The 26,598-nt window shown below is 38.8% G+C and overlaps 2 protein-coding genes across 2 annotated transcripts in view; one reads left to right on the top strand and one right to left on the bottom strand.

Annotated features, from left to right (window-relative positions):
• The window catches only part of slc46a1 (solute carrier family 46 member 1), a 5,687-nt gene extending 1,119 nt beyond the window's left edge, over window positions 1–4,568 (top strand). Inside the window, exons 2-6 of the mRNA XM_067450565.1 lie at window positions 1–329; window positions 408–868; window positions 2,293–2,376; window positions 2,467–2,623; window positions 2,733–4,568. The exon at window positions 1–329 is cut by the window's left edge and continues 63 nt beyond it. Coding sequence (XP_067306666.1) covers window positions 1–329; window positions 408–868; window positions 2,293–2,376; window positions 2,467–2,623; window positions 2,733–2,796 — 1,095 coding nt within the window. The 3' untranslated portion in view covers window positions 2,797–4,568. The remainder of the gene's footprint in view (window positions 330–407; window positions 869–2,292; window positions 2,377–2,466; window positions 2,624–2,732) is intronic.
• Window positions 4,569–7,622: 3,054 nt separating this feature from the next.
• Window positions 7,623–21,354, bottom strand: sarm1 (sterile alpha and TIR motif containing 1). The gene is made up of 8 exons (XM_067450562.1): window positions 19,574–21,354; window positions 17,317–17,935; window positions 16,449–16,661; window positions 16,258–16,349; window positions 13,081–13,407; window positions 12,639–12,828; window positions 10,570–10,691; window positions 7,623–7,884 (listed from the first exon to the last, which is right to left on the bottom strand). The coding sequence occupies exons 1-8, from the start codon at window positions 20,029–20,031 to the stop codon at window positions 7,764–7,766; spliced, it is 2,142 nt and encodes a 713-aa protein (XP_067306663.1). The 5' UTR covers window positions 20,032–21,354; the 3' UTR covers window positions 7,623–7,763.
• Window positions 21,355–26,598: the final 5,244 nt, after the last annotated feature.

Below are 26,598 nucleotides of genomic sequence, written 5' to 3'. Positions count from 1 at the left end.
CTGATTATGGTAACCCTGTTGGGCTCATGGAGTGACCGTGCAGGACGCCGTCTGGTTCTGATCATCCCATCCCTTGGCCTGGCTGTTCAGGCGGCCGTGTATTTGATTGTAATGTACCTGAAGCTACCCGTGTTTTGGTTCCTTATTGGGCGGATCTGCAGCGGCCTCTCCGGGGACTTCAACGCCATTTTGGCCGGTTGCTTTGCGTATGTGGCTGACACGAGTGGCAGGGGGTCTCGCACCTTTCGTGTGGCGATACTAGAGGCGTGTCTGGGATTGGCTGGCATGTTTGCAAGCATCCTTGGAGGACAGTGGCGACGGGCACAAGGGTATTCAGCAGCTTTTCATACTTATAATAAAATATTTCTGTGATTTCTGTGAAAAAACAATGTCATATTTCCCTCCAGATATATCAATCCTTTCTGGCTAGTATTGGCCACAAATCTTGCAGCGGCCTTCTACACATACCTGTTTGTGCCTGAAACCGTCACCCCTGACCCTGGGGCAAAACTCCTCTCCACCAGTCACCACCGGGCTGTCTACCGCCTCTATAAATCTGATACACCGGAGGGACACAGAACCAAACTATGGTTCTACACTCTTTGCTTCTTTCTGGTGGTGTCTGTACATATGGGCTGCAGTGACCTCTATGTGCTCTATGAGTTGAGTGCTCCGCTCTGCTGGGGTCCAGAACTGATTGGTTATGGCTCTGCTGCCAAGAATCTGGCCTACCTCACCAGCCTGATGGGGCTCAGGGCCATGCAGTGCTGTCTGGAGGACTCCTGGGTGGCTTTGGTTGGCCTTACCTCTAACATTGTTGGCTTGATTGTGATTTCCGTTGCTGACACTACAGCTCTTATGTTTACTGGTAAGCTCTTTTATATACAATTCACAAGTTCACACTTACATATAATTTATAAAGATCAAATTTAAATGGGTATTTGGCGTGCTGTCCGGGGGAGGGCTTCGAGCTCGGACTTCGGCAAAAACCCAGAGTACCCCCCCAACCAAATATATATAAACAAATATATATACAAAATGTGTATATATATATATATATATATATATATATATATATATATATATATATATATATATATATATATATATATATATATATATATATAATATACACACACCTATTTTGTTGACTAGCTGAGTACTCTCCACCTGTGTTATTTGATCATGCTTCTCCTGAACCTTGTTTAATAAAAACATCATTTTTTACACCACTGTTAAAAGGTTTGGGGGAGGCAAGATTTATTTTATATTTTTGAAAGAAGTCTCTTATGCTCACCAAGTCTGCATTATTTGTGGAATATTACAATTTAAAATAATTGTTTTGTATTTTATTATATAAATATGATATTAAGTATATGAAATATATATTTTTATATATTAATGATTTAAAATCTATTTATTTTAATAAATGTGCAATGTTTTTAGCAGCTATCTGAAGCATCAGTTTCAGAAATCATTCTAATATGCTGATTTGGTGCTCAAGAATCATTTCTTGCTATTATCAATGTTGAAAACTATGGAGCTGTATGAGTCTCAAAAATAATACATTTACAAAACAAAATTCATAAATCCACAGCACAATTCACATTTACAAAATCTGATTTCAAAACACAATTCATAAATGCACAAGTAAAAGTATACATTTTTCCCCAAATGCTAAACCAGCAAGATAGAAAACAGTTAGCTTAATATATATGTAAACACCGTAAAATATTATTTTAGGATTTCTTAATGATTTTTTTTGTAACAATAGAAAAGTAATTTGATCAATTTAATGCAAATCTTAAAACCATTCTTACTGACCGTAAACTTGTCTAAATTTATAAGTGTGTGTATAAGAATCTACATTATAATGTTAAAAATAATTTAAAAAATGTATATTATGGATATTAAAAAAGTTACGTTTATATGAATATTATTAATTATAATGCATTGTGCTGTTTAAAACGTATTTACTGTGTCTTGAAAGTTTACTCATGTACAAAATTGTTCAACAAAATGTCAGAAAACATTTAGAAGTAACAGTAAGTGTATTCAATTCAAAAGCATTTAACAGACACTTTTCCAGAGTGACTGTAAGACATTATGTTAATGTTCTACTGTTAAGATTAGGCCTACATTACAGGATAAAGGTCAAGACACACTTTCTTGACATTTTGAAATGTAAGCTGTGCTGATGCAACCTCACGCTGTCCTCCAGTGGCTGAAATAGGTAAATATGAATCAAAGAAAATAACTCGCAGAAGTTGCTTATCTATCTGTCTTTGTCAGGATATGGCCTGTGCTTCCTTTTTATGGCCTCTACCCCAGTCCTGAGATCTAAACTGTCAAAGCTGGTGGACCCTTCGGAACAAGGTGAAACAAGGACAGCATTGTGTCACGACTCACAAATGAGTAACATTGAATTAAATGGAATAATGTGTTTTGTTTCTTGTATTTTTTTAGGTGCTCTGTTTGCTTCAGTGGCGTGTGTGGAAGGTCTGTGCTCTCTAGTATCTAGTGGAGTTTTTAACTCTCTGTATCCTGCCACCCTGCATTTCATGAAGGGATTCCCATTCCTCTTTGGGGCTGTCATCCTCCTCATTCCAGCTGGCATTATTGGGTAAGACTCTCAATAGTCATCATTTAGACTTTGGGTTTGTGAATGAATCTTCTAACCACAAATGTTCTGCATGTCAGGACTAAACATATTTTTATTACGATGTGTACAGGGGCTTGGGTTGCCAGGAGAAGAGAGAGAGCAGAACAAACGGAGAAGGTTCTGTAATATCTTGACATTGACTGTAAAAGTTTTAGTACAGCAAAGGACAGAGCGTTTGAGAATAAGCAATGCTTTTCTACACAACTGGGATCCTAAAGCTGAATGCCAAGAGAGCGCACAGAATGATCTGGGCATAGCTGTCGCTGTGATTTGGACAAGACATCTTTTGTTGAGCCTGGAACAACTTTCCTGACCAAAAGTAAGATTTTTTTTAAATAGAAATTATTTAGCAAAGATACATTAAATTGATCAAAAGTGACAGTAAAGTTATTTAAAATGGAAAATTAATGCTGTTCTTTTGACCTTCTATTCACCAATGACTCTTGGAAAAAATGTATCACTGTTTCCACAAAAATTATATTTTTCTAAAGAACCAAATCAACATTAGAATGATTTCTGTAGGATCATTTGACACTAGAGACTGGAGTAATGATGTGCCTAGAGTCACAGGAATAAATGACATGTTTGTTTTTTTATAAGTGGATGTGAGTAAGCCATAGGTACAGTATGTGGATTTCCCCAAAACGTGTACACACTGTGACTCTGTGGTGCTATCAAAAGATTGTTTCAGCATCCTGACCAGCCTGACACAGCAACATTAGCCCAACCAATGAAAACCTGTTTGGTCATCTCTCACTAGTGTATCAGAGAAAATCCTCCTCATGTTAAAGGTGCACTATGTAGTATTTTTGCAGTAAAATATCCAAAAACCACCAGGCCAGTGTTATATGTTTTGTTCAGTTGAGTTCTTACAATATCCCAAATGTTTACAACTATTTGTAATTTTTGCTATTTTAACCAATGAGCCGGGACGTCCATTGCGTCATATCTGCGTTACCCTCGGTTTCTGGTTTTATTCTGCAGAAGCACTTTACTCTTAGCAGTGTGAACAAATGTCACAGCAGCCGCTGAGCAAACGCACAGAGTAACGTCAGAACATAATTTTCAACACACTTAAATGTATCTGATTTGATAAACAGAGCTGCGTTACCTCATACCTCAATGACCGGAAAAGTGGAAATGGCGCCATTGCATAACAATAGCTGCAGCGGCCTTGCTGAGCTCCACAACATTCGGTCCTGCTCTGCTTCATACTACAGTAACGTTAATAATCACATCCATGAACATGATTTTCCACCGGCTGTAAGGTGAAGACCACATCCCAAGATTCTGCCCTCAAATTTGGCGTCATCAAACTACGCCTTTGTTTTAAATAGGCACCCTCTAGCGGATGGAAAAGTTACATAGTGTAGCTTTAACATCAACTTTATGAATCTTTTTTAATTTAATCTTTTCTTCTTAACAAGCAATAAAGGACCACTGTCGACTTGCAAATAAATTGTTTTGTGCAGATGTATACAGGGATACCGCACACGCATTGAATCAGTCATGTTTCTCACTTCTGTTGTTTACTGCCTCCCCTTAAGCATTATGGGAAATATATTCTTAAAGCTGAACATATTAAATGGCAATTTAGAATGTTTCTATTATGAAATACAATTCATTAAACACTGTATTACTCTAAGTAATTGACAACATTTCCCCATGTTAGCTGTGTTCTAGACATCTGAAAATGAGGTGGATGTGAGAAAAGGCTCTTGCAGTTATGGTTTTTCTGTGTAGTCTGCAGTATACCAACAGGAAGTGAAAATTACATCTAATGCTTCGTGCCTGTCTGAAAGTGTCAAATCATTTAACTCTGCAGTTTTGTACTAGAATATTTGAATACAGTGTCACGTGCAATGTTTTGTAAAACAGAAATGTGAACATGCTGAATAAAGGGATGTTTTCCAAAACAAGTTTTATTGCTGTTTATTTCTCGAAAAAGAAATTGTCATTATTTCACTGTACAGATGTTACACATTGTATAACACATGAAAGACTTACAAACATCATAAGGCAACAGTAGGGATTTCAATAGCAGGATAAAGCTTGAGGTGTCAAGAGGTGTTAGTAAATGTTCGTCAGTATTTTCCTTGACCTGTTGCATCTTCACAGTGTCTGAAAATATATCAATAACTCAAATCTGCTGCATTAACTTTCTTAATCCTAAGAAAGCCTCTACAGCAGTGTTTCAAGTCATGTAATTGTCTAAAAGGATATTATTTTTTAATACTGCATGAGGTGATTAACCATTATGTGAAAAAAAATATTTGTTTTGTGAATGATGCAAGGTACATAATAAAATAATTTAATTTGACAAACCTGTAACTAATATAGATGAAGATAATAAAAAAAATTGGGAACTAAAGTATTTTTGACGCCTTAATAACCTACTGCAAACTAAATTCAGAAAAAAAAGAGAAATTAATGTATATAAGGCTTTTGTTAATATTTCAACTGATAATGTTATAATGCAAGAGTATTATATATAATATAAACAGAGACTGACTACCGTATATGCTAATGTCATAAATACGATTGATAATGCAGAAATCGATTCAACTTCCTGAGTTACAGAAATGTCCCACACAATTCTGGGAACTTAGTCAGTACATATAGTTTGATTATTATACTGCAATCGTGGAATATTCAATGTTATTTAGAGCCAAAAATGCTGTCTACAGGAATAAAGCTGTAAATAACTTAGAATAATGCTTAAGGTGCGGCCATATTTATTGTTAGTGGGAATTCCAGTCATTACAACGGAATCCATGCAATCGTTTCGCCACATTGACCAACAGAAAACTGCTTTGTTTGAAATTGAGTCTTGTGTGAGCTGTGCATCTTGTACTGTATTGCCAAAAGTTTTGGGACACCTGCCTTTACATGCACATGAACTTTAATGACAACCCATTCTTGATCCGTAGGGTTTAATATGAATTTGCCCCACCCTTTGCAGCTATAACAGCTTCAACTCTTCTGGGAAGGCTTTCCACAAGGTTTAGGAGTGTGTTCATGGAAATTTTTGACCATTCTTCTTCTTGAAGCGCATTTGTGAGGTCAGACACTGATGTTGGACGAGAAGGCCTGGCTTGCAGTCGCCGTTCTAAATCATCCCAAAGGTGTTCTATAGGGTTGAGGTCAGGACTCTGTGCAGGCCAGTCAAGTTCCTCCACATCAAACTCGCTCACCCATGTCTTTATGGACCTTGATTGTGCACTTGTCCTTAGTCATGTTGGAACCAAGCCCAACATGACTACATGAACATGTTGGAACTAAGCAGCACTCCTCTCAGAAAGTGAAGCTGCAGTATAGTCCCAGTATAGCCCCTCCGTGTTTTCTAATGGACCCGAGGCAATGTAAACAATCAAATTACACTTCAAATATTTTCCCCCAAAGTTAGTTATGTCATTGTAGGCAGTTATCATCACGATGATTTCATTTAAAATGTTCATTATTTACATAATTTTAGTTATTTGATGCTATAAAAACGGGGGGGGGGCTCATGATTGACAGCTGAGATCGATGTCTTCCCTGAGTGAAGTTGTCACTGAGGCACTAACTGTTTATTTCACACCAACATAATTAACTGTTCTGCATCTGTGAGAGTGTGGGCAGGCTCTACTGCGCAGACTCCTGTCCCGAAATCACTACTGCGCAGACTCTGTCCCGAAATCACTACTGCGCAGATTCTGTCCCAAGATGTCAGCACCGTGTGGGGCGTATGAAAGCTTCCACTCTGGTCAGCGGAAACGGATGAAGTCGCATCGTCCATATTTTTTTACAGTCTATGGTTGGAACAGGAAGGGGCCATCACCAAACTGTTCCCACAAAGTTGGGAGCATGAAATTGTCCAAAATGTCTTGGTCTCGTGAAGCATTAAAAGGCTTCGCATCACCCGCTTATAATTACCGTGCATTTACTTTAGTCAGAAGATGATGGCCGAAGCAGAGGAAGATGTGTGAGCTACAGCAGGCAGATCAGAGGAAATTCAGTCTATGCTTTCAATCCAATGTCAAAAAGAATATTTCATAACGCGATGCATGCTGTGTGCACCAAAAGGAACTAACATATCGTAACTAAGTAGGATATTTTATTCCTACCTAAATAATGCATTTACTTATGAAACTATAAGAACAAAGTATGTTTTTTGCACTGTTTAACCATTAATCACACATACACACACATTTGGAGATGTGTTAAATCTCTCCAAGTAGTCTGAAATGCAGGGTTTTCGCTTCTTATTAATCAGATCGAAAGTACCTAGTAACTAAGTACTTGATTAGTTTTTTTCATTGAATATTTACTTACTCTTACGTGACTATTAGTGACTATTACAATTGTTACTTTTACCTGAGTACAGATTTTGGTAACTCTACCCACCTCTGCTCCTGGCAACCGTCAAACCCAGACTCGTCCATCAGATTGCAAGACATAAAAGCATGATTTGTCCCTCCAGAGAACACATCTCCACTGTTCTAGAGTCCAGTGGCAGTGTGCTTTACACCACTGCATCCGAAGCTTTGCATTGCACTTGGTGATTTAAGGCTTGGATGCAGCTGGTCAGCCATGGAAACCCATTTCTTAAAGCTCTCTATGCACTGTTCTTGAGCTAATCTGAAGGCCACACGAAGTGTGGAGGTCTGTAGATATTGACTCTGCAGTAATTTGCCAACTTCTGCACACTGTGCGGTGTGATCCCGCTCTATGATTTTACGTGGCCTACCACTTAAGGGCTTTTGTTCCCAAATTGCTTCCACACATTTTATACACCTTGGCCATGGAAGTGAGTGCAACACCTGAATTCAGTGATTTGGAGGTGTGTCCCAATACTTTTGACAATATAGTATATATCGGTACACTATTGACAGGTGAAAAACCTTTTTTGCCGGTGAAATTTTGCCAAAATGGGCCTAATGCAACACATCTTTAAAGTTCTATCATGTCCCTGTGTAGGTTACATTTATTTTTTCTCCAGGAAAATTCAACAGTAAAATATCTAGTCCAGCTACATGCATATAACCAAAGGAAACACTGGCCTCCGAGGGGTAAGCAGGTGTGTTCTGGTTACTTGACAGCCATTATTGGGAATGCAACATTATTTTGTTTCTGGCTCTTTATTGTCTGTTTTGGCAGCATCTGTTTGCACTTGGCTGGGGCATCCCTCGAGAAAGCGCAGAATTTTGCTGATAGTGGCTTCCTGATACTCATGAGACCACCTGTTTTGAGAGAAAAGACATTGAGAGACAAGATTTACATCAATTATTTTTCCAATTAGATTAGTGTAAATCTCTACAATAAAAGCTTTTATTTAACAATGCATTTTATTTAGTTTGCTTATAAAACATAATTTGTCGCTCTCTCTAGAGATGCAGACATGTGAGATGCTGAAATTAGCTAAACATTTATTTGTTTAATTAGTGACACAACCTACATTTAAAAATCTTTATTTGAATATGGCAATATAACGCCTCTACAATATTTATATGATCAAAGGGTTAGTTCACCCAAAAATGAAATTGATGTCATTAATGACTCACCCTAATGTCGTTCCACCCCTGTAAGACCTCCGTTCATCATCAGAACACAGTTTAAGATTTTTTTAGATTTTAGTCCCAGAGCATATGCAGTCTATGCTCACTTTGCTGTCCATTTCCAGAAAGCTAATAAAAACATCATCAAAGTAGTCCATATGTGACATCAGTTGATTGATTAGTCTCTTGAAGCATCGAAAATACATTTTGGTCCAAAATTATCAAAAACTATTAATTTATTCAGCATTGTCCTCTCTTTCATGTTTCTCCAAAAAGATTCAAACGGTTAATGAATCAGTGAATCGATCAATGATTCGGGTCGCCAATGTCACATAATTTCAGCAGTTTGGCGGTTTGACGCAATCCGAACAGCTGAAATCACGTGACATTGGCGACCCGAATCATTGATCGATTCACACCGTTTGAATTTTTTTTTGAAAGAACGCGGAAGAGAAGAAAATGCTGAATAAAATCATAGTTTTTGATAATTTTGAACCAAAATGTATTTTCGATGCTTCAAGAGATTCTAATCAACCAACTGATGTCACATATGGACTACTTTGATGATGTTTTTATTAGCTTTCTGGACATGGACAGTATAGTGTGCATAGACTGTATATGCTCTGGGACTAAAATATAAAATATCTTAAAGGTCCCATTCTTCGCGTGTTTTCGAAGCTTTGATTATGTTTACAGTGTGCAATATAACATGAGTTTATGCTTCGCGTGTAAAAACCCCCAGTATTTTTCACACAATTTACTTATCTGTATACCTCTGTTTCCTCTGTCCTAAAAACAGCCTGATGATTTCCTTGTTCTATGAAGTCCCTCCTTCAGAAATACATAACGAGTTCTGATTAGGCCAGCGCTTCCCGCGCTGTGATTGGACAGCAGCTTAGCACATTGCACGGAAAGGTCTCGCCTCTTAGGGTAGATACGCGCGCTCAATGTTATTGCAAAAATGTCTATATTGCCTTATCAATTTGAGTCGGAATCAGACCCGGAGAATATCGAAGAGGATCGATTACAACCTGCTCAGGAAAGACTTTTGCTGGATGTTTCAGAATGGTAAGCTGTCTATTCAGTAGTTTAAACTGATCATTACAAACACCAACAATTGATGGTGTCTGAATGAATTACTACACTTTTATATGCTACATTTTTCGGATTAGTTTCAATTACCATCTAACGTTAGTTAACAAAGCTAAACAGCGTTGCACTTTGTGTCATGAGTTACATAAACTGTTAAACGGATCAACTTAAATAATAAAATACACTTACCGCTTGTGGTCAATAAACAACGCCTTCTCCAGACAAAGAGGGAACTGCGTCATCTTTTAAGAATAATCTTTCTGCGAATCCGGCATTAAACTGATTGAGATTGAGGAAGCAGTCCTCAGCAAAATGTGCTGCACATAGTTTTAAATTGTGATTACAATTTTCCAGAACCAAGTTAACCATAAACTGTAGCCATTGTTCTCTACGTACATCGTCCGTGGGAAGGCCAAACAAAGGTGATTTGACTCTGGGATGAAAATAACAGCGTTTCAATGGCATGGCGACAAACACACTCTACAAAAACAACGCTTCCTATTCTCGACCTGCGAGAGCAAAAGGACCACGCCCCCGAATTTGTGTTCTTGTGGGCGGAGGGTTCGTCAACAAACGGTTTTAGTTGCGCCATTACAGCAGGAAGTGCAGGGCTGTAGTCCAAACCGACCGTTCGCTGTAGGCTTTGAAAGGGAACTTCTGTTAAATAAAATATCTCACTTGGCATTGAACGTTAAGCTTTATAATTTTACAGGTATTATTTATGCTCTAACAGCAACATTACACACTAACTAAAGTTTGAAAGATGGAATCGCAAAGAATGGGACCTTTAAACTGTGTTTTGATGATGAACGGAGGTCTTACGGGTGTGGAACGACATTAGGGTGAGTCATTAATGACATCAATTTCATTTTTGGGTGAACTAACCCTTTAAGTCACTGACAGAGATCCCTATCAGCGAATCACTGTGTGCCCCTCCCCTATCAGCCAATTACTGTGTGCATAGTTAATAAGCGTGTTGACGTCATCCATAGCAACGAGGTCAACCCCGCCCTAACTCTAAGCTTAAGACTTTTCTCTGTTCCTTAGTAAAAATTGGTCTCAGCAGCTTTGTGAATATAGGTTTTAAGAGAAAACTCATAACTAAGAACTTTTACTGCTATTTAGGAGAGCTCTTAGTGGTGAGATTAAATGTTTTGTGAATATGGCCCCTGATGTATAATTTTAACTATGGCAAGTTAATGAGCAGGCACAAACTACATCATTACATATTATATGTAACTTCACTAACATGTTTAGTCAGACAGAGTGCTGACTTACTTAATGCCATTAAATTTGAGAATGGTCCTCATGTCTTCCGGGAGAGAGGCTGGATCAGGCCACGCAAAGTTATCGGTGACAGGAACAATGTTCTTCTTCCCATTCAAAGCGGTGACGATCTCCTGCAGATGATAGATTACAACGTTTAGCTTCACATGGCAGACTAACAATATTAAAGGGATATTTCAACCCAAAATTAAAATTACCCCATTATTTACTCACCCTCAAGCCATCCTAGGTGTATATGACATTCTTCTTTCAGACGAATACAATCAGAGTTATATTTTAAAAATTTCCTTGCTAATCCAAGCATTATAATATTAGCCCAGAATTTGAAGCCCAAAAAAGTGCATCCGTTCATTATAGAAGAAATCCACATGGCACCAAGGGGTTAATAAAGCCCTTCTGAAGCAAATCGATGGGTACGAAAAAAATCCATATTTTAAAATGTATGAAGTAAAACATTTAGCTTCTGCCACCTTCTGTAAAAAAAAAAAAAGCATAGAGTAAGCGCTTTGAAGAGATATTTTACTTTGGATGGATTTTTTGAGCTTCAAATTTTGGGCTGCCATTCACTGCCATTATAATGCTTGGATTAGCCAGGACATATTTTAAGACAACTGATTGTATTTGTCTGAAAGAAGAATGTCATATACACCTAGGATGGCTTGAGGGTGAGTAAATTATGGGATATTTTTTAGGTAATGATGACTGTAATGACTGAAACCTTCATGAGTGAGTTTTCCAGTTGAAGTACAGCATTTGTACCAAGCAGCAACCTCCCCCAGTTTCTCTTGAAGCCAATATAGAAGTTAAGCTGTAATTTATCCACTGGCCACTAGGGACAGGCTCCAGAAGGGAGCAGAATCTCCTAGGGAGCAGCCTAACTTTACAGCAGAAAAAACATGTTTACAGCCTGGTACAAATTGTGGTTTTGGTCTATATAGCTAATTTTGCCCTTCATAAAAACTGTGAGGGGGTGAATTTTTATTATACATTATATAAAGCCTTATTAGTTCTGCATAATTAAGGGCATGGCCACTTTGAGTGACAGGTGGATAGCTGTTTGTCTGCTGTTTGTTAAGCCCAATTTATACTTCTGCGTCAAGTACATGCAGAAGGTACGGCGTACCATACGCATAGACCCTTCGCTGTACCGGACGCGCACCTCTCCAAAAACTGAACTACCGGTACAGGTCAATTCCAAGTGGACCGCAAGCGGCGTGATTGGTCTGCCAGAACCCTGCCCTCAGGTCTATGAATAAATAAATTTGTGATAGGAGTGCATTTGTCCAGAATAAAACCAAATATGTTAATCAGTGATTGAGGACACATCACAATGGGTGCATTTCGTTTTCTGATTTCAACGGAATGAATAGTCTCCGCATCAAGCAATCGAGTGCACGAGCAACCTGAAAACAGCGGCCACGAGCAATCTACATGATTTCACAAACACATTCCAGTGCCAGATCGCCTCTTATGTTACTCTACTAATCAACTAGAGATGCTTAATTTGTATTACATACAACAACTCAACGTGCAAGAAAAGCCGCCATCACTGCAAATATTTCAGGTGCATGCAATGACAGTGTAAACAAGCCACTTCCTAGGGGTTTCCCTTGAGACTGGGGGTTACCCTCAACATGCACGAGGACACTGCCCACTAGCGGCCTGCATTTGTAATTGTATATTGACGCGGACAACAACGCAGAAGTATAAATTAAAACCAACACGTAACATGCGGCGTAGATACAGCGTAGGTCCAGTGCAGAAGTATAAATCAGCCTTTAGTCATCGCGCACTCTGCTCCGCCCACGTCCCGCCTCTTTTGCCTATTGTCAGTTACCAGGGGTGACACGCGATGACGCGTTGCCAAGATGGCAACAGCCAGCTCAGCCCTACTTTACAGTTCAAAACTGCTCTTCAGAATTCTTTGGGTGACGTCACAGACACTACGCCCATATTTTTTAGCAGCTTATGATTTATACATTAACTGAATCAAGATCAGTGTAAAAATTATTTTATTTATAAAAGTAAAGCTTAATCAAAGAAGGATTTCTCCCTCTAACCTTATGAACCCAGTCTTTCATTGCCATGTCTCCCATGCATTTGTCCAACGCATTGGCTGACAGCACCAAGATGAAGTTTCTTGCTCGCTGCACGCTTGTGATCAGCTTCTCCTCGAACCTGCCGGCTTCCAGTTTCTCCACATCGATGAAAACGCTGAAACCACGTAACTGTAAATGCACCTTCAGTAGGCTGCAGAGAAAGAAAAGAACAGGAGAAGAGGGGTTTATTTTAAACAATAAATTGTCAATATTAAAATTCTATACTACTTTGTCTAAATTAAGTAAGAATTATGTGATGGCAGTTATCAAAAAGTTAAAAAACAAATAGGACAAATGTGCATGCACAATTAAATATCCATATAGAACCGATTATTACAATGGGGTTTGGTAACTGAACGGAAGATGATAAGATGGATAAGAGCCATCTCATTTGTAGTCTGACCTGGCAAGCTGTGAACCTGTAGTGCGACGGTAGCTGATGAACACATCAGGGCCTGCGGGCTGGGAATCAGTTAAGCAGGGTTTAGCAGGGCGGCGGGCTGTAAAAAGGATCTTGGCACGATGGATGCCATTCTCTACATAGCAGTCAGATAGCAACTGTTGGTCTGTAATGCGGGCAATATTCTTCCGATCAACTCCAGACTGAATTAAGCCGTAGGTGTACTGTCGGAATCGTGGGTCTACATCGGCCAGCCAGTCTGCCAGGTTATTGGGGTCACATGTGGAGTAGTTGGCGTAGGTCTTCAGTACACGCAGATCTCTAAGAAACCTGTACAGAGGTTATCAGAGAATTGCTACAGGTTATGATAAAAATGCTTCTATTTTTACCTATTTATTTATTTATTTGTTTTTATTTAAATTTACACTGAGGCTGGAGTAATGAGTGCTGAAAATCCAGCTTTACTATCACAGGAATTAATTACATTTGAAAATATATTCACATAGAAAACAGTTGTTTTAATAACGTAATAATATTTCAAAATATTTGTCCTTTTACTGTATTTTTTTAATCAAATATATGCAGCCTTGGTTAACATTTAAGACTTCTTTCAAAGCACTTAAAAATGTTCAATCTTGTTTTTAAACATTGTATTAAATTTCTTTATTTTATTTTATTTCAAATTTCTTAAAATCCTAAAACAACCAGGTTTATTTCCAGTTTTAAACCACCAATTTTCAATCTCGGTAAATCTCATACTCTTGGACCCCAATTTTTTTAGGATTGAAATTATGATTATAGTACACTATAAATTAATACTTAAAGGATTAGTTCACCCAAAAATGAAAATGATTTCATTAATTACTCACCCTCATGTCGTTGAACACCCGTTACACCTTCGTTCATCTTCGGAACACAAATGAAGATATTTTTGTTGAAAGCTGATGGCAGAGAAAGGCTTCAGAAAGGCCTACATTGGCATTCAGTACATTTCCACTGACCCACTCACAAGACTCCTTAAAGGCACTAAAGACATTGTTACGAAGTCCATCTCACTACAGTGGCTGTACAATAATTTTACGAAGCAACGAGAATAGTTTTTGTGTGCAAAAAAAAATCTAAATAATGACTATCCGCCAAGTTATTGTGTTCCATGTAGATCTCTGACATGAACTCACCTGGAGCTCCTCCTCTTCCGGGTCATGTATTCGAAAGGTGGAGCTGCGTCTTATTCTCGCGCATGTGTCGAGTTCATGTCAATAACTTGGTGGATAAAGTCGTTATTTTGATTTTTGTGCGCACAATAACTGTTTTCATCTAATTGTAAAATTATTATACAGCCACTGTAGTGAGATGGACTTTGTAATGACGTCTTTAGTGCCTTTTATGGGTCTTGTGAGTGGGTCAGTGGAAATGTACTGAATGCCAATGGAGGCCTTTCTGAAGCCTTTCTCAGCCATCAACTTTCAACAAAAATATCTTCATCTGTGTTCCGAAGATGAACGAAGGTGTAACAGGTGTTCAACGACATGAGGGTGAGTAATTACAGGGAGTGCAGAATTATTAGGCAAGTTGTATTTTTGAGGATTAATTTTATTATTGAACAACAACCATGTTCTCAATGAACACAAAAAAACTCATTAATATCAAAGCTGAATATTTTTGGAAGTTTTAGTTTTTAGTTTTAGCTATTTTAGGGGGATATCTATGTGTGCAGGTGACTATTACTGTGCATAATTATTAGGCAACTTAACAAAAAACAAATTTATACCCATTTCAATTATTTATTTTTACCAGTGAAACCAATATAACATCTCAACATTCACAAATATACATTTCTGACATTCAAAAACCAAACAAAAACAAATCAGTGACCAATATAGCCACCTTTCTTTGCCAGGACACTCAAAAGCCTGCCATCCATGGATTCTTGTTCACCATCAACATTGCGTGCAGCAGCAACCACAGCCTCCCAGACACTGTTCAGAGAGGTGTACTGTTTTCCCACCTTGTAAATCGCACATTTGATGATGGACCACAGGTTCTCAATGGGGTTCAGATCAGGTGAACAAGGAGGCCATATCATTAGATTTTCTTCTTTTATACCCTTTCTTGCCAGCCACGCTGTGGAGTACTTGGACGCGTGTGATGGAGCATTGTCCTGCATGAAAATCATGTTTTTCTTGAAGGATGCAGACTTCTTCCTGTACCACTGCTTGAAGAAGGTGTCTTCCATAAACTGGCAGTAGGACTGGGAGTTGAGCTTGACTCCATCCTCAACCCGAAAAGGCCCCACAAGCTCATCTTTGATGATACCAGCCCAAACCAGTACTCCACCTCCACCTTGCTGGTGTCTGAGTCGGACTGGAGCTCTCTGCCCTTTACCAATCCAGCCACGGGCCCATCCATCTGGCCCATCAAGACTCACTCTCATTTCATCAGTCCATAAAACCTTAGAAAAATCAGTCTTGAGATATTTCTTGGCCCAGTCTTGACGTTTCAGCTTGTGTGTCTTGTTCAGTGGTGGTCGACTTTCTGCCTTTCTTACCTTGGCCATGTCTCTGAGTATTGCACACCTTGTGCTTTTGGGCACTCCAGTGATGTTGCAGCTCTGAAATATGGCCAAACTGGTGGCAAGTGGCATCTTGGCAGCTGCACGCTTGACTTTTCTCAGTTCACGGGCAGTTATTTTGCGCCTTGGTTTTTCCACACGCTTCTTGCGACCCTGTTGACTATTTTGAATGAAACGCTTGATTGTTCGCTGATCACGCATCAGAAGCTTGGCTATTTTAAGACTGCTGCATCCCTCTGCAATATATCTCACTATTTTTGACTTTTCTGAGCCTGTCAAGTCCTTCTTTTGACCCATTTTGCTAAAGGAAAGGAAGTTGCCTAATAATTATGCACACCTGATATAGGGTGTTGATGTCATTAGACCACACCCCTTCTCATTACAGAGATGCACATCACCTAATATGCTTAATTGGTAGTAGGCTTTCCAGCCTATACAGCTTGGAGTAAGACAACATGCATAACGAGGATGATGTGGTCAAAATACTCATTTGCCTAATAATTCTGCACTCCCTGTAATAATAATAATTAATTATAATAATTAGACATAATTTTCATTTTTGGGTGAACTAACCCTTTAAGAATTTCCAAGAATGAAGCAGCACTAGCCTCTTCCGAGTGAGTCCAGATGTCATGCCCAGATCCTGGATCAGATCCTGTTCTGTCATATTGAGCAGCAGATCTCCATCCACCTGCAGTTCCTGAGAGATAAAGTGCAGAAAGTCCACAGCAATGATATTTGTCATATCCTTCACCTTTATCTTGTTCAGTTAAATGGGAAATGAAAGCTGTGTACAAACCTGAAACCGTTCACTAAATGCACTGAAGCCAATCTGCTGTAGCCAGGTATGCACCTCTCCGCTCTTCCAGTTGGGTACAGATGACAGGATACGCCTCGGGACGTCCTCGTTCATCATTGTTAAGGCACGTTTAGCCAATGAGCAGACGGTGGTATTACTAGAGTACATGACTATCCTCTTTAGACTCTGAACAGCCCCAATCTCCTGAAATATCTGAATAGAAAGAAAATACTTAATATTCATTAAATGCATGAATATTTAATGTTATATATTATGTATACTTGTGTCTTAGTTATTATTATCTGTTTATATATATATATATATATATATATATATATATATATATATATATATATATATATATATAAACAGATAATAATAACTTTATCTGGTCTTTATCTGGTCTAACTTTATATATATATATCTATATATATCTATATATATATATATATATATATATATATATATATATATATATCCTTTTTTTATGTATGTATGCATGTATTTATTTTAGCGTTTTTCTTTTATTAGACCCTGAACAAATCCACTCTCCTAAAATATCAGGTAAAGATCCTGGATTTTACAATAAAATCTATGAATATATATTAATTGTAGTCATGTCTTAATAGTATAGATCTGCATTAATTAAATAAAAAGGGGGGGGGGGGTATATTAATATATATTACATACTAAGACACATGGTCTAACTCACCCTAGATTTGGAAGTTATGAACGAATATTCCTCCAGTAACATTAATAAAAGTTTGTTCAAAATGATCTAGTCTTTAATAACATTATTAGCAAAAAATGTAATGTATACTTTATTCATGAAATATTTCTAGAGAAGAAAATATAGTGCCTGACTGACCTTGGTATTACGTTGACGGGACTTGATACTAGTCTCCACGCACAGGTAGAATGCGGCGATGCATTTCCCCTCAAGACGTGTGCCGTCCAGCAGGGGAAGCAAGTGCTGCAGGTCTGCAGCCGTGCGGCCCTGCATGCTGTCTGTGCTGTCCAAAAGGTTGCGTGCAAACTCATCAGGGTCTAACGAAGCGATGAAGGGCTCCACCAGCTCCAGAGTACCAGACTCTACCACTTCTTTCTCAATCTCCCTGTTAGCCGCCAGCACAGCCACGGCCAGACAGGCATGGAACCGGATCAGCTCATCCTCTTTGGAGAATGCCAGAGGAAACAGCCATTCGGCCGCCTTTTTTTCGATCATCAGACGCTGACTGCGGTGCCCGCCATACATGGCACAGTTTGCCAGGGCCACGGCGCAGTGCCGCAGTACAGTTGGGTCTGTTCCACGGCACCAGTACAGGAGGGTGTCCAGTGCTCCATTAGTGATGAGCTGCGCAGATGTCTCCTCTGTGTGTTTAAACATGTGCTCAAGGATGCCCGACACACTTCGTGCCAGCTGGGCGTCCTCCTGCTCACGGGTCAGGTTCAGTATGACCCCAAGGCCCATACGTGCCACATAATCCCTGCAGAGAAGTACAAAAATGAGCATTTAAGACAATTCTGATGCAAAAACCTTCTATGTATACTATACTAATATTAGATTTAATCATTACATAATAGCCAACCAAGTGGCACCAACAAATAAATGACACAAGATCTTTTTGTATTACATTTTACTTTTTAGTGGATGTATGAAGTGGCCTTGAGTTCACAAAAACTGCATCGGAGCTGTTTTAAACCCATTTAAAGGTGATGTAAGCAATGCTAGGTGTTTCAGTAACAAACAAAAGCAAAGCAATCTTGGCATCTGTTTTTCCAAGCAGTTTGAACATCTCAGCTTCATCCAGAGATGAAAAGCTTTACTTTTATAGGGAAAAAATCTAAATTTATTACTGATATTATTAATTATTGATATTATTGAATCTAAAAATACAGTTATTGTTATATTTTTGTCACAAAAACATGCAGAGTTAAAGGGGGGGTGAAATGCTGTTTCATGCATACTGAGCTTTTTACACTGTTAAAGACTTGGATTGCCATCCTAAACATAGTCAAAGTTTCAAAAACTAATGTTGGGCGTTTGATAGAGTATTTCTGTGTCAAAAATACTCCTTCCGGTTTCTCACAAGTTTCGGAGAGTTTTTTTCGAGTATGGGTCTACTTGACGTTAAAAGATCCTATAAATAACCTAAAATAATTTATACGTAATGTTTCCTATTACTTAATATGATGCATTTAATGGTAGTCGGCATTGTGAAAAATGCAATGTTTTTCGTATTTTCATTTTTGTTTTTAATGTATGTACATTTATAACACAATAATATGTATTGTATTATCTTTGCATCAAATTACGAAAAAATACTGCTGTGAGTGTGTTTCTAATACAGTGGCTGTGGGAGTAACTGTAAAATTGGCATCTTTCTCTCTTACTGCCGTTATCAATCTCACTCTATTTTTTCCTCTTTTTGAAAGTTGTGAAAACACCATTGTGGAGTTTTTGCTATTTGAGCAAATGGGCACACAAAAAACATATATTTAATGTATCTTATTCACCACTATAGAAGTACCCAACTTATGACGACTTACTTCTAAGAAACCCAGAAATGTGGAAATGATATAATTACTTATATTTAATAAAGGTGTGAGAGTAAATATGATTGCGAATAGATTTGACACACTTATTGAAGAGAAAATAATGCTAATCTAGAAGATTTAGTTTGCAGACAAAAGGAAGCATGTCCTGCTAAACTGTACAATTCGATGGTAAGAAATAAATGTACTGATACCCTACTTAAAGTCAAATAATTGTTTATTGATCTTTTAATGTCTGTGAATACATTTCTTATTATAAAACTAGATGTTTTGTATAGTACCATCTTTGATACCACTTTATATACTGGGTATATTCACTATGTGCTGCATGGATGATTGCTGATGTACAGTGGCGTAATGATATTGGAGTAAAGAGGTTTGGGGGAATATTATTCTAACGTTAGGGGCACGTTAGAATAAAGTAACGTTATAATATTCTACCAACCAAAAACTTTCGTTCTCTATTTCCTTTAAGAAAATTCTCCTGGCTAATTAAAATTCCTAGCTGTTCTACTGTGGCTTGATGTCCAAATACTTTTCAGGGCCCATTTGAACAACATTTCCATTACCTGTTTTCTGAGACCAGTATCTGCTCAAGCAGCTTGGCAGACTCGTAGGTGATTTCTACAGCAGGCGTCTGCAGCAGCTGCAAGAGCAGCTCCATACCCCCATCCAGCCGGATCCTGTTGCAGATCTCCTCTGCTACCTGTCGGCCCACTGTGGGCAGGACCCAGGCCTCCTCAACCAGCTGGAAAGTCTCAGCAATGGCACGGCGAGTCTCTTCCATGTCTCCAGTGTCTTTGGAAGACTTCAGCGTTTTGATCGCGGAGCGCAAAGCAGGGAGAGAGGCATCCAACGCGGTCTGAACGTCGATGCTGATCCCTGGAGACACAGCCCTGGGTTCGGAGCTCGTCCTCCGGTTGTGTAGCCGACTACTGACATATGCAGGAACCGTAAGTCTGTCGGAGCTAAACATGGAGAAATAACGGCAAATCTTGCTGATGTAAACGACGAGGGACAAAAACATCTAACGTTACCGGCTGATTTTCTGTTGTTACAGCAGTTCTGGTGTTTCTTTGTCTTTTAGCTGTGACAGAGAAAGGATCACGTCGAGATTAATTCATTACCTAGCGAAACGTTTAATTCATTAACAGCGACTGTTTACAGTCTCTCAGAAAAAAACGCAAATGACGTCAGAGACGTTACAAAGCCTTTATATCCTTTATGAATCAACCGCTAGAAAAGGCCTTCGAGCTTGTTTAAAAAACATTCAACAACAAGATAAAACTGTATGAATAACTTAATCTTCGAGGAAAGATTTCACACAATTAGCCGGTTTGTTGGTATACACTGGCAATCAAAAAGACGACTATTTCCACTGTCCCTTTGCCACCCTCGGAGAAATTCCTGTGAAAGCCAATTAAAGCGATAATTATTAAATTAAACGATGTGCTGCTCTTATATTTTGAATAAAGTCAAGATTGTTGATAATGGATGCTCTAAGCATCCTCAGCGTCCGTTTGTAGACCCGCCCAGTGTCTCTCACACTCGAAGTGGAGCATCAACCTCGGCATCACAGTGGCTTGTTCAGATCAATGCTTGGCTCCACCTGCTGGAGAAAGACGATAATCCAATGTTGCATTATGAGGTCAGAGCGTCTCCAAAACCAAGCATTATGGTAGTGAATTGCCTTGTTTATGAGGTCCATAAAAGTGCACATAGGCTATCCATCATATAACTGCTCCACACAGCTCTATTTGCCCTCCATGCTCTCAACAGTGCTATGTGTGACTTTAATGTCAACTCCTTTAACCAGGGGCGTGTCTAGAGCATTTTCACATGGGGTTGGTCGTGGGGGCACTGCTGGGACACTGCCTCCAAACGGGGTGGCTGCCAGTGACAAAAAAAAGCTAAATTCTACAGTATATTACGTAAATCCTATTAAATTTATATATATTTTTTAAACTTGAATAAAGTTAAACAAATGTAGTAATAAAGCACATTTTTTTATTCATTTAGTTTTTTGTCATCCCTGTATCCATTAAGTTAAATTTGAGAGCCAGTGTTTTTTTGTTTTTTTGTTTGTTTTCATAAGACAATGAAACACAATTTTTATTATTATTATTATTATTTAGAGCATTCTGTGCATATTGTCATTTGGTGGAATCTTGCTATGTGATCACTGTCACAAAATAAACTGATACAAAATATGCAAATCACCATGACAGTGCTTATTGTTTGTTATGGTTATTACATGGCTTGGTTGAATTCGAATGTAGAATGCGCTGCTTAGACCGTTGGCATGAAAAATAGTGCGTTGCTATGGACACAGGATTCTAACCATAGAGCTAATATAGCCTACGTAGACGCCCCATAGACCGCCCGTTTCACACATACTCCGTCTGCAGTGCGTGTGCGTTGCGTATTTTTTTCCGTACCCATGTTAACGGATGACAGCGTTCACACTGCACGCGGATGCAGTCCGTCAGTCCGTTCCAGGAGCGTTGCGTCTGCAGCAGTGCACGGATCGTTTTCGTACCGAGTCTATTTTTTGCTGCGCTGCGCTGCGTTGCGTTGCTGCATTAAAGTGATAGAACATTTTTCGCATTAAAATAAACATGTACTGACGCGAAAATCTAGTAATTTCAAATCGGATGCATATCATTTAAAATATACTCTTGTTTCAAAGTCAACACATGGCTTTTTTTCTCAAGTAAAGCAACAAAACGACACCTTACCTGGCATTTAGGTAGCCTAAAAAAAATGTGCCATAATGGAGAGCACTCGTACTTTCTTGGAGGTGAAATGCAAAGTTATTTTTGACCTGCAGGGTTTCTTTTCAAAGGGTTTAAAAACGAAAGAAAAGACGAGGGTCGGCTGTTTTTGAATAGACTCTAAGTTTCTAATTTAAAATGTTTATGATTTTAGGCTATAACCTATGTTTAAATGTTTTGCCTTTTGTGTGAGCTAAATCTAAAGTATATTTATATATAAATATGAATTAATGAATTGAAAAAATGTTGTTTAAATGTAGGCATGTAGCCAACGTTAACCTGTCTACTCAGAAAGATTAAACAAAGAGAATTGCAATTCTGATGAGCCAAGATCAGTAACAATTTCTGGATTTTAAATAAAAAATCATTAATAAATGCTGTGTTTGTGGTATGTAAAAGCGGATCAGTTGCGGACTGCAAACGCAGCATATGTGAAAGGACTACAGGGTGTGGGGCTCCTGCAACGCACACGCAACGCAACACGCACCGCACACGCCCGTTTCACACATACTCCGTCTGCAGTGCGTGTGCGTTGCGTATTTTTTTCCGTACCCATGTTAACGGATGACAGCGTTCACACTGCACGCGGATGCAGTCCGTCAGTCCGTTCCAGGAGCGTTGCGTCTGCAGCAGTGCACGGATCGTTTTCGTACCGAGTCTATTTTTTGCTGCGCTGCGCTGCGTTGCGTTGCTGCATTAAAGTGATAGAACATTTTTCGCATTAAAATAAACATGTACTGACGCGAAAATCTAGTAATTTCAACACGGATGCATATCATTTAAAATATACTCTTGTTTCAAAGTCAACACATGGCTTTTTTTCTCAAGTAAAGCAACAAAACGACACCTTACCTGGCATTGAGGTAAAAAAATGTGCCATAATGGAGAGCACTCATACTTTCTTGGAGGTGAAAAGCAAAGTTCTTTTTGACCTGCAGGATTTCTTTTAAAAGGGTGTAAAAACGAAAGAAAAGACGAGAGTCGGCTGTTTTTGAATAGACTATTCTAAGTTTCTAATTTAAAATGTTTATGATTTTAGGCTATAACCTATGTTTAAATGTTTTGCCACTTGTGTGAGCAGTCTAAAGTATATTTATATATAAATATGAATTAATGAATTGAAAAAAATGTTGTTTAAATGTAGTAGGATGTAACCTGACTTCTAAGAGGATTGGAATTCTGACGAGGCATGTTCAGTAAAAACTTTTGGATTTAAAAAAATAATGAATAAATGCTGTGTTTGTGGTGTGCAACAGCGGATCAGTTGCGGACTGCAAACGCAGCATATGTGAAAACACTACAGGGTGTGGGGCTCCTGCAACGCATACGCAACGCAACACGCACCGCACACGCACTGCAGACGGAGTATGTGTGAAACGGGCCTTACGCTGCAATATTCACTAAAAGCTGTCACTCATTCAATAAACGCAATCTCACAAAGTTCCGCAAGTGACGTTGGTATACAATGACGCTCTTATTTTCACAATATCTGCACTTACAGAGGATTGCTGCGCGTGTTTAACTGAACTCAGCGCCTGGACAAACTCTCGAGTGGTGAGTGATTCCAAATTGAACACCTGTGATTGGCCAATTCCGTTGTAGAAGTCCACAAATATGTCTGTGATTGCCTACATTACTCACCGAGCCGAAAACACGTTGGAAAGTAATCATTTGACGAGTGCAAATACAGATACACACTGGATCTTTCTAGCTCCTTTTTGCTGATAATATGGAGTTATTACGAATTCTTACAGAGGATTACATATCCCAGACAAGCAGTTATGTGCAGCGTTTCATACTCCGTCTGCAGTGCGTGTGCGTTGCGTATTTTTTTCCGTACCCATGTCAACGGATGACAGCGTTCACACTGCACGCGGATGCAGTCCGTCAGTCCGTTCCAGGAGCGTTGCGTCTGCAGCAGTGCACGGATCGTTTTCGTACCGAGTCTATTTTTTGCTGCGCTGCGCTGCGTTGCGTTGCTGCATTAAAGTGATAGAACATTTTTCGCATTAAAATAAACATGTACTGACGCAAAAATCTAGTAATTTCAACACGGATGCATATCATTTAAAATATACTTTTGTTTCAAAGTCAACACATGGCTTTTTTTCTCAAGTAAAGCAACAAAACGACACCTTACCTGGCATTGAGGTAAAAAAAAGTGCCATAATGGAGAGCACTCGTACTTTCTTGGAGGTGAAAAGCAAAGTTCTTTTTGACCTGCAGGTTCTCTTTTAAAAGGGTGTAAAAACGAAAGAAAAGACGAGAGTCGGCTGTTTTTGAATAGACTATTCTAAGTTTCTAATTTAAAATGTTTATGATTTTAGGCTATAACCTATGTTTAAATGTTTTGCCTTTTGTGTGAGCTAAATCTAAAGTATATTTATATATAAATATGAATTGAAAAAATGTTGTTTAAATGTAGTAGGCTATGTAACCTGACTTCTATTAAAGAGTAAACAAAGAGGATTGGAATTCTGACGAGGCATGTTCAGTAAAAACTTTTGGATTTTAAATAAAAAAAATCATTAATAAATGCTGTGTTTGTGGTATGTAAAAGCGGATCAGTTGCGGACTGCAAACGCAATATATGTGAAAGCACTACAGGGTGTGGCGCCCGTTTCACACATACTCCGTCTGCAGTGCGTGTGCGGTGCGTGTTGCGTTGCGTATGCGTTGCAGGAGCCCCACACCCTGTAGTGCTTTCACATATGCTGCGTTTGCAGTCCGCAACTGATCCGCTGTTGCACACCACAAACACAGCATTTATTCATTATTTTTTAAAATCCAAAAGTTTTTACTGAACATGCCTCGTCAGAATTCCAATCCTCTTAGAAGTCAGGTTACATAGCCTACTACATTTAAACATTTTTTCAATTCATTAATTCATATGTATATATAAATATACTTTAGACTTAGCTCACACAAGTGGCAAAACATTTAAACATAGGTTATAGCCTAAAATCATAAACATTTTAAATTAGAAACTTAGAATAGTCTATTCAAAAACAGCCGACTCTCGTCTTTTCTTTCGTTTTTACACCCTTTTAAAAGAAATCCTGCAGGTCAAAAAGAACTTTGCTTTTCACCTCCAAGAAAGTACGAGTGCTCTCCATTATGGCACATTTTTTTACCTCAATGCCAGTCGTTTTGTTGCTTTACTTGAGAAAAAAAGCCATGTGTTGACTTTGAAACAAGAGTATATTTTAAATGATATGCATCCGTGTTGAAATTACTAGATTTTCGCGTCAGTACATGTTTATTTTAATGCGAACAATGTTCTATCACTTTAATGCAGCAACGCAACGCAGCGCAGCGCAGCAAAAAATAGACTCGGTACGAAAACGATCCGTGCACTGCTGCAGACGCAACGCTCCTGGAACGGACTGACGGACTGCATCCGCGTGCAGTGTGAACGCTGTCATCCGTTAACATGGGTACGGAAAAAAATACGCAACGCACACGCACTGCAGACGGAGTATGTGTGAAACGGGCGTGGGGCTCCTGCAACGCACACGCAACGCAACACGCACCGCACACGGACTGCAGACGGAGTATGTGTGAAACAGGCCGTTTCACACATACTCCGTCTGCAGTGCGTGTCAAAGTTTTTGAACATGCCTCGTCAGAATTCAAATTGGTGGCTTTTTTGCAGTGACTTTGAAAGATAGCAGGAGAAGAGAGTTATTATGTATCAGGCAACACTGGCAGGACTAGAATGAGGACCTATAGAGAAATTCAAGTCAAACAGTTTACAGATAGATAGACATGATAATGCAATGCAAATGTGCAAGAGAACAGCAAGACAGGTGGACCAACCAGGGGAAGGAGAAGAGGCAGAGGACAAGTGGGCCCCACCTGTTGGATCAAAGATGACTGGCTGTATCCGAAAACCTAGGCAGCTGGCTCGTTTCCTTGCTGACTTATCAGGCTATGGCTTGTAAGGCAGCGTTTTGTGCATGAAGGCACCTCACAAAGCTGATTTTGGACAGACTTCTAAGGCAGGGTAACAGTTTAGTGAACAACATCAAAATAGAGAGAGCTTTGGTGAGAACTAAACACATATTTAATTACTACATTAGTCATTTCTCGCTAAAAAGCACATCAGAAGTGGAAAATATTGGTTAAAAACATACATTTACACACAAACTGACCAGCAAACGCAACTTTCGGACGGCATCTTGTTTTCCAAGCTCGACTGTCACTCTCACTGAATGGAAAGCACAGGATTGTGGGATATCAAAGCCAGCGAAGGATAGATGTAAGCTGCCTTCATAAATCAATCAGATGAAAGTCTCTCAGGAGACAGGAAGTGAAGCAAACATTAGATTCGGATATTGCTTGATGCCTTTCTGCCTTGAAATGTGTCCTCCGAAGGCAGCATTTTCCAGGTTTCGGACGCAGCCAATGTTTTTTTTTTTTATATGTTTAGCTGCTTTAAAATTAAACCAATTCAAGCTTCATGTTAATAAAATTACACAACATTTCCAATATCATGTCTGCTCATTAGTAATGTATTACCAGTACACTACAAGAGGCGCTATTAGTATATTAAAAAGCTGTTTATTAAAACATTCAGTATCACAATAATGTCTAATTACTGTTGTAACAGTGGAAAGAAAATGCACTCTAAGTTTAATACACATCATTCAAAATATGTTTTAAAACACACACATTTTTTTTTTTTACAGAAATAAATTCTTTATGTACATTAAAAAGCAAATAAAATGCATTTTTTACAAACTCAAGTTAAGGCTGCAAATGGTTGAATCAGCATGGGAACTGAAAACTGAAAAATAGAGGGTCACATTGGTTTGACT

Source organism: Pseudorasbora parva, chromosome 8 (genome assembly GCF_024679245.1).
Source record: "Pseudorasbora parva isolate DD20220531a chromosome 8, ASM2467924v1, whole genome shotgun sequence".
Lineage (NCBI taxonomy): Eukaryota > Metazoa > Chordata > Actinopteri > Cypriniformes > Gobionidae > Pseudorasbora > Pseudorasbora parva.
The sequence above is the reverse complement of the archived record's forward strand: the minus strand, read 5'-3'. Positions and strand labels throughout refer to the sequence as shown.

Bases quoted from the DNA above. Each gene is read 5' to 3' on its own strand.
- sarm1 (XM_067450562.1), bottom strand. From the start codon at position 20,031: ATGTTTTTGTCCCTCGTCGTTTACATCAGCAAGATTTGCCGTTATTTC. The intron at 16,350-16,448 runs GTTTGTACACAG...TTTATCTCTCAG, and splicing joins CATTTAGTGAACGGTTTCAG to GAACTGCAGGTGGATGGAGA. The intron at 12,829-13,080 runs GTCAGACTACAA...CTTTCTCTGCAG, and splicing joins ACAGGTTCACAGCTTGCCAG to CCTACTGAAGGTGCATTTAC.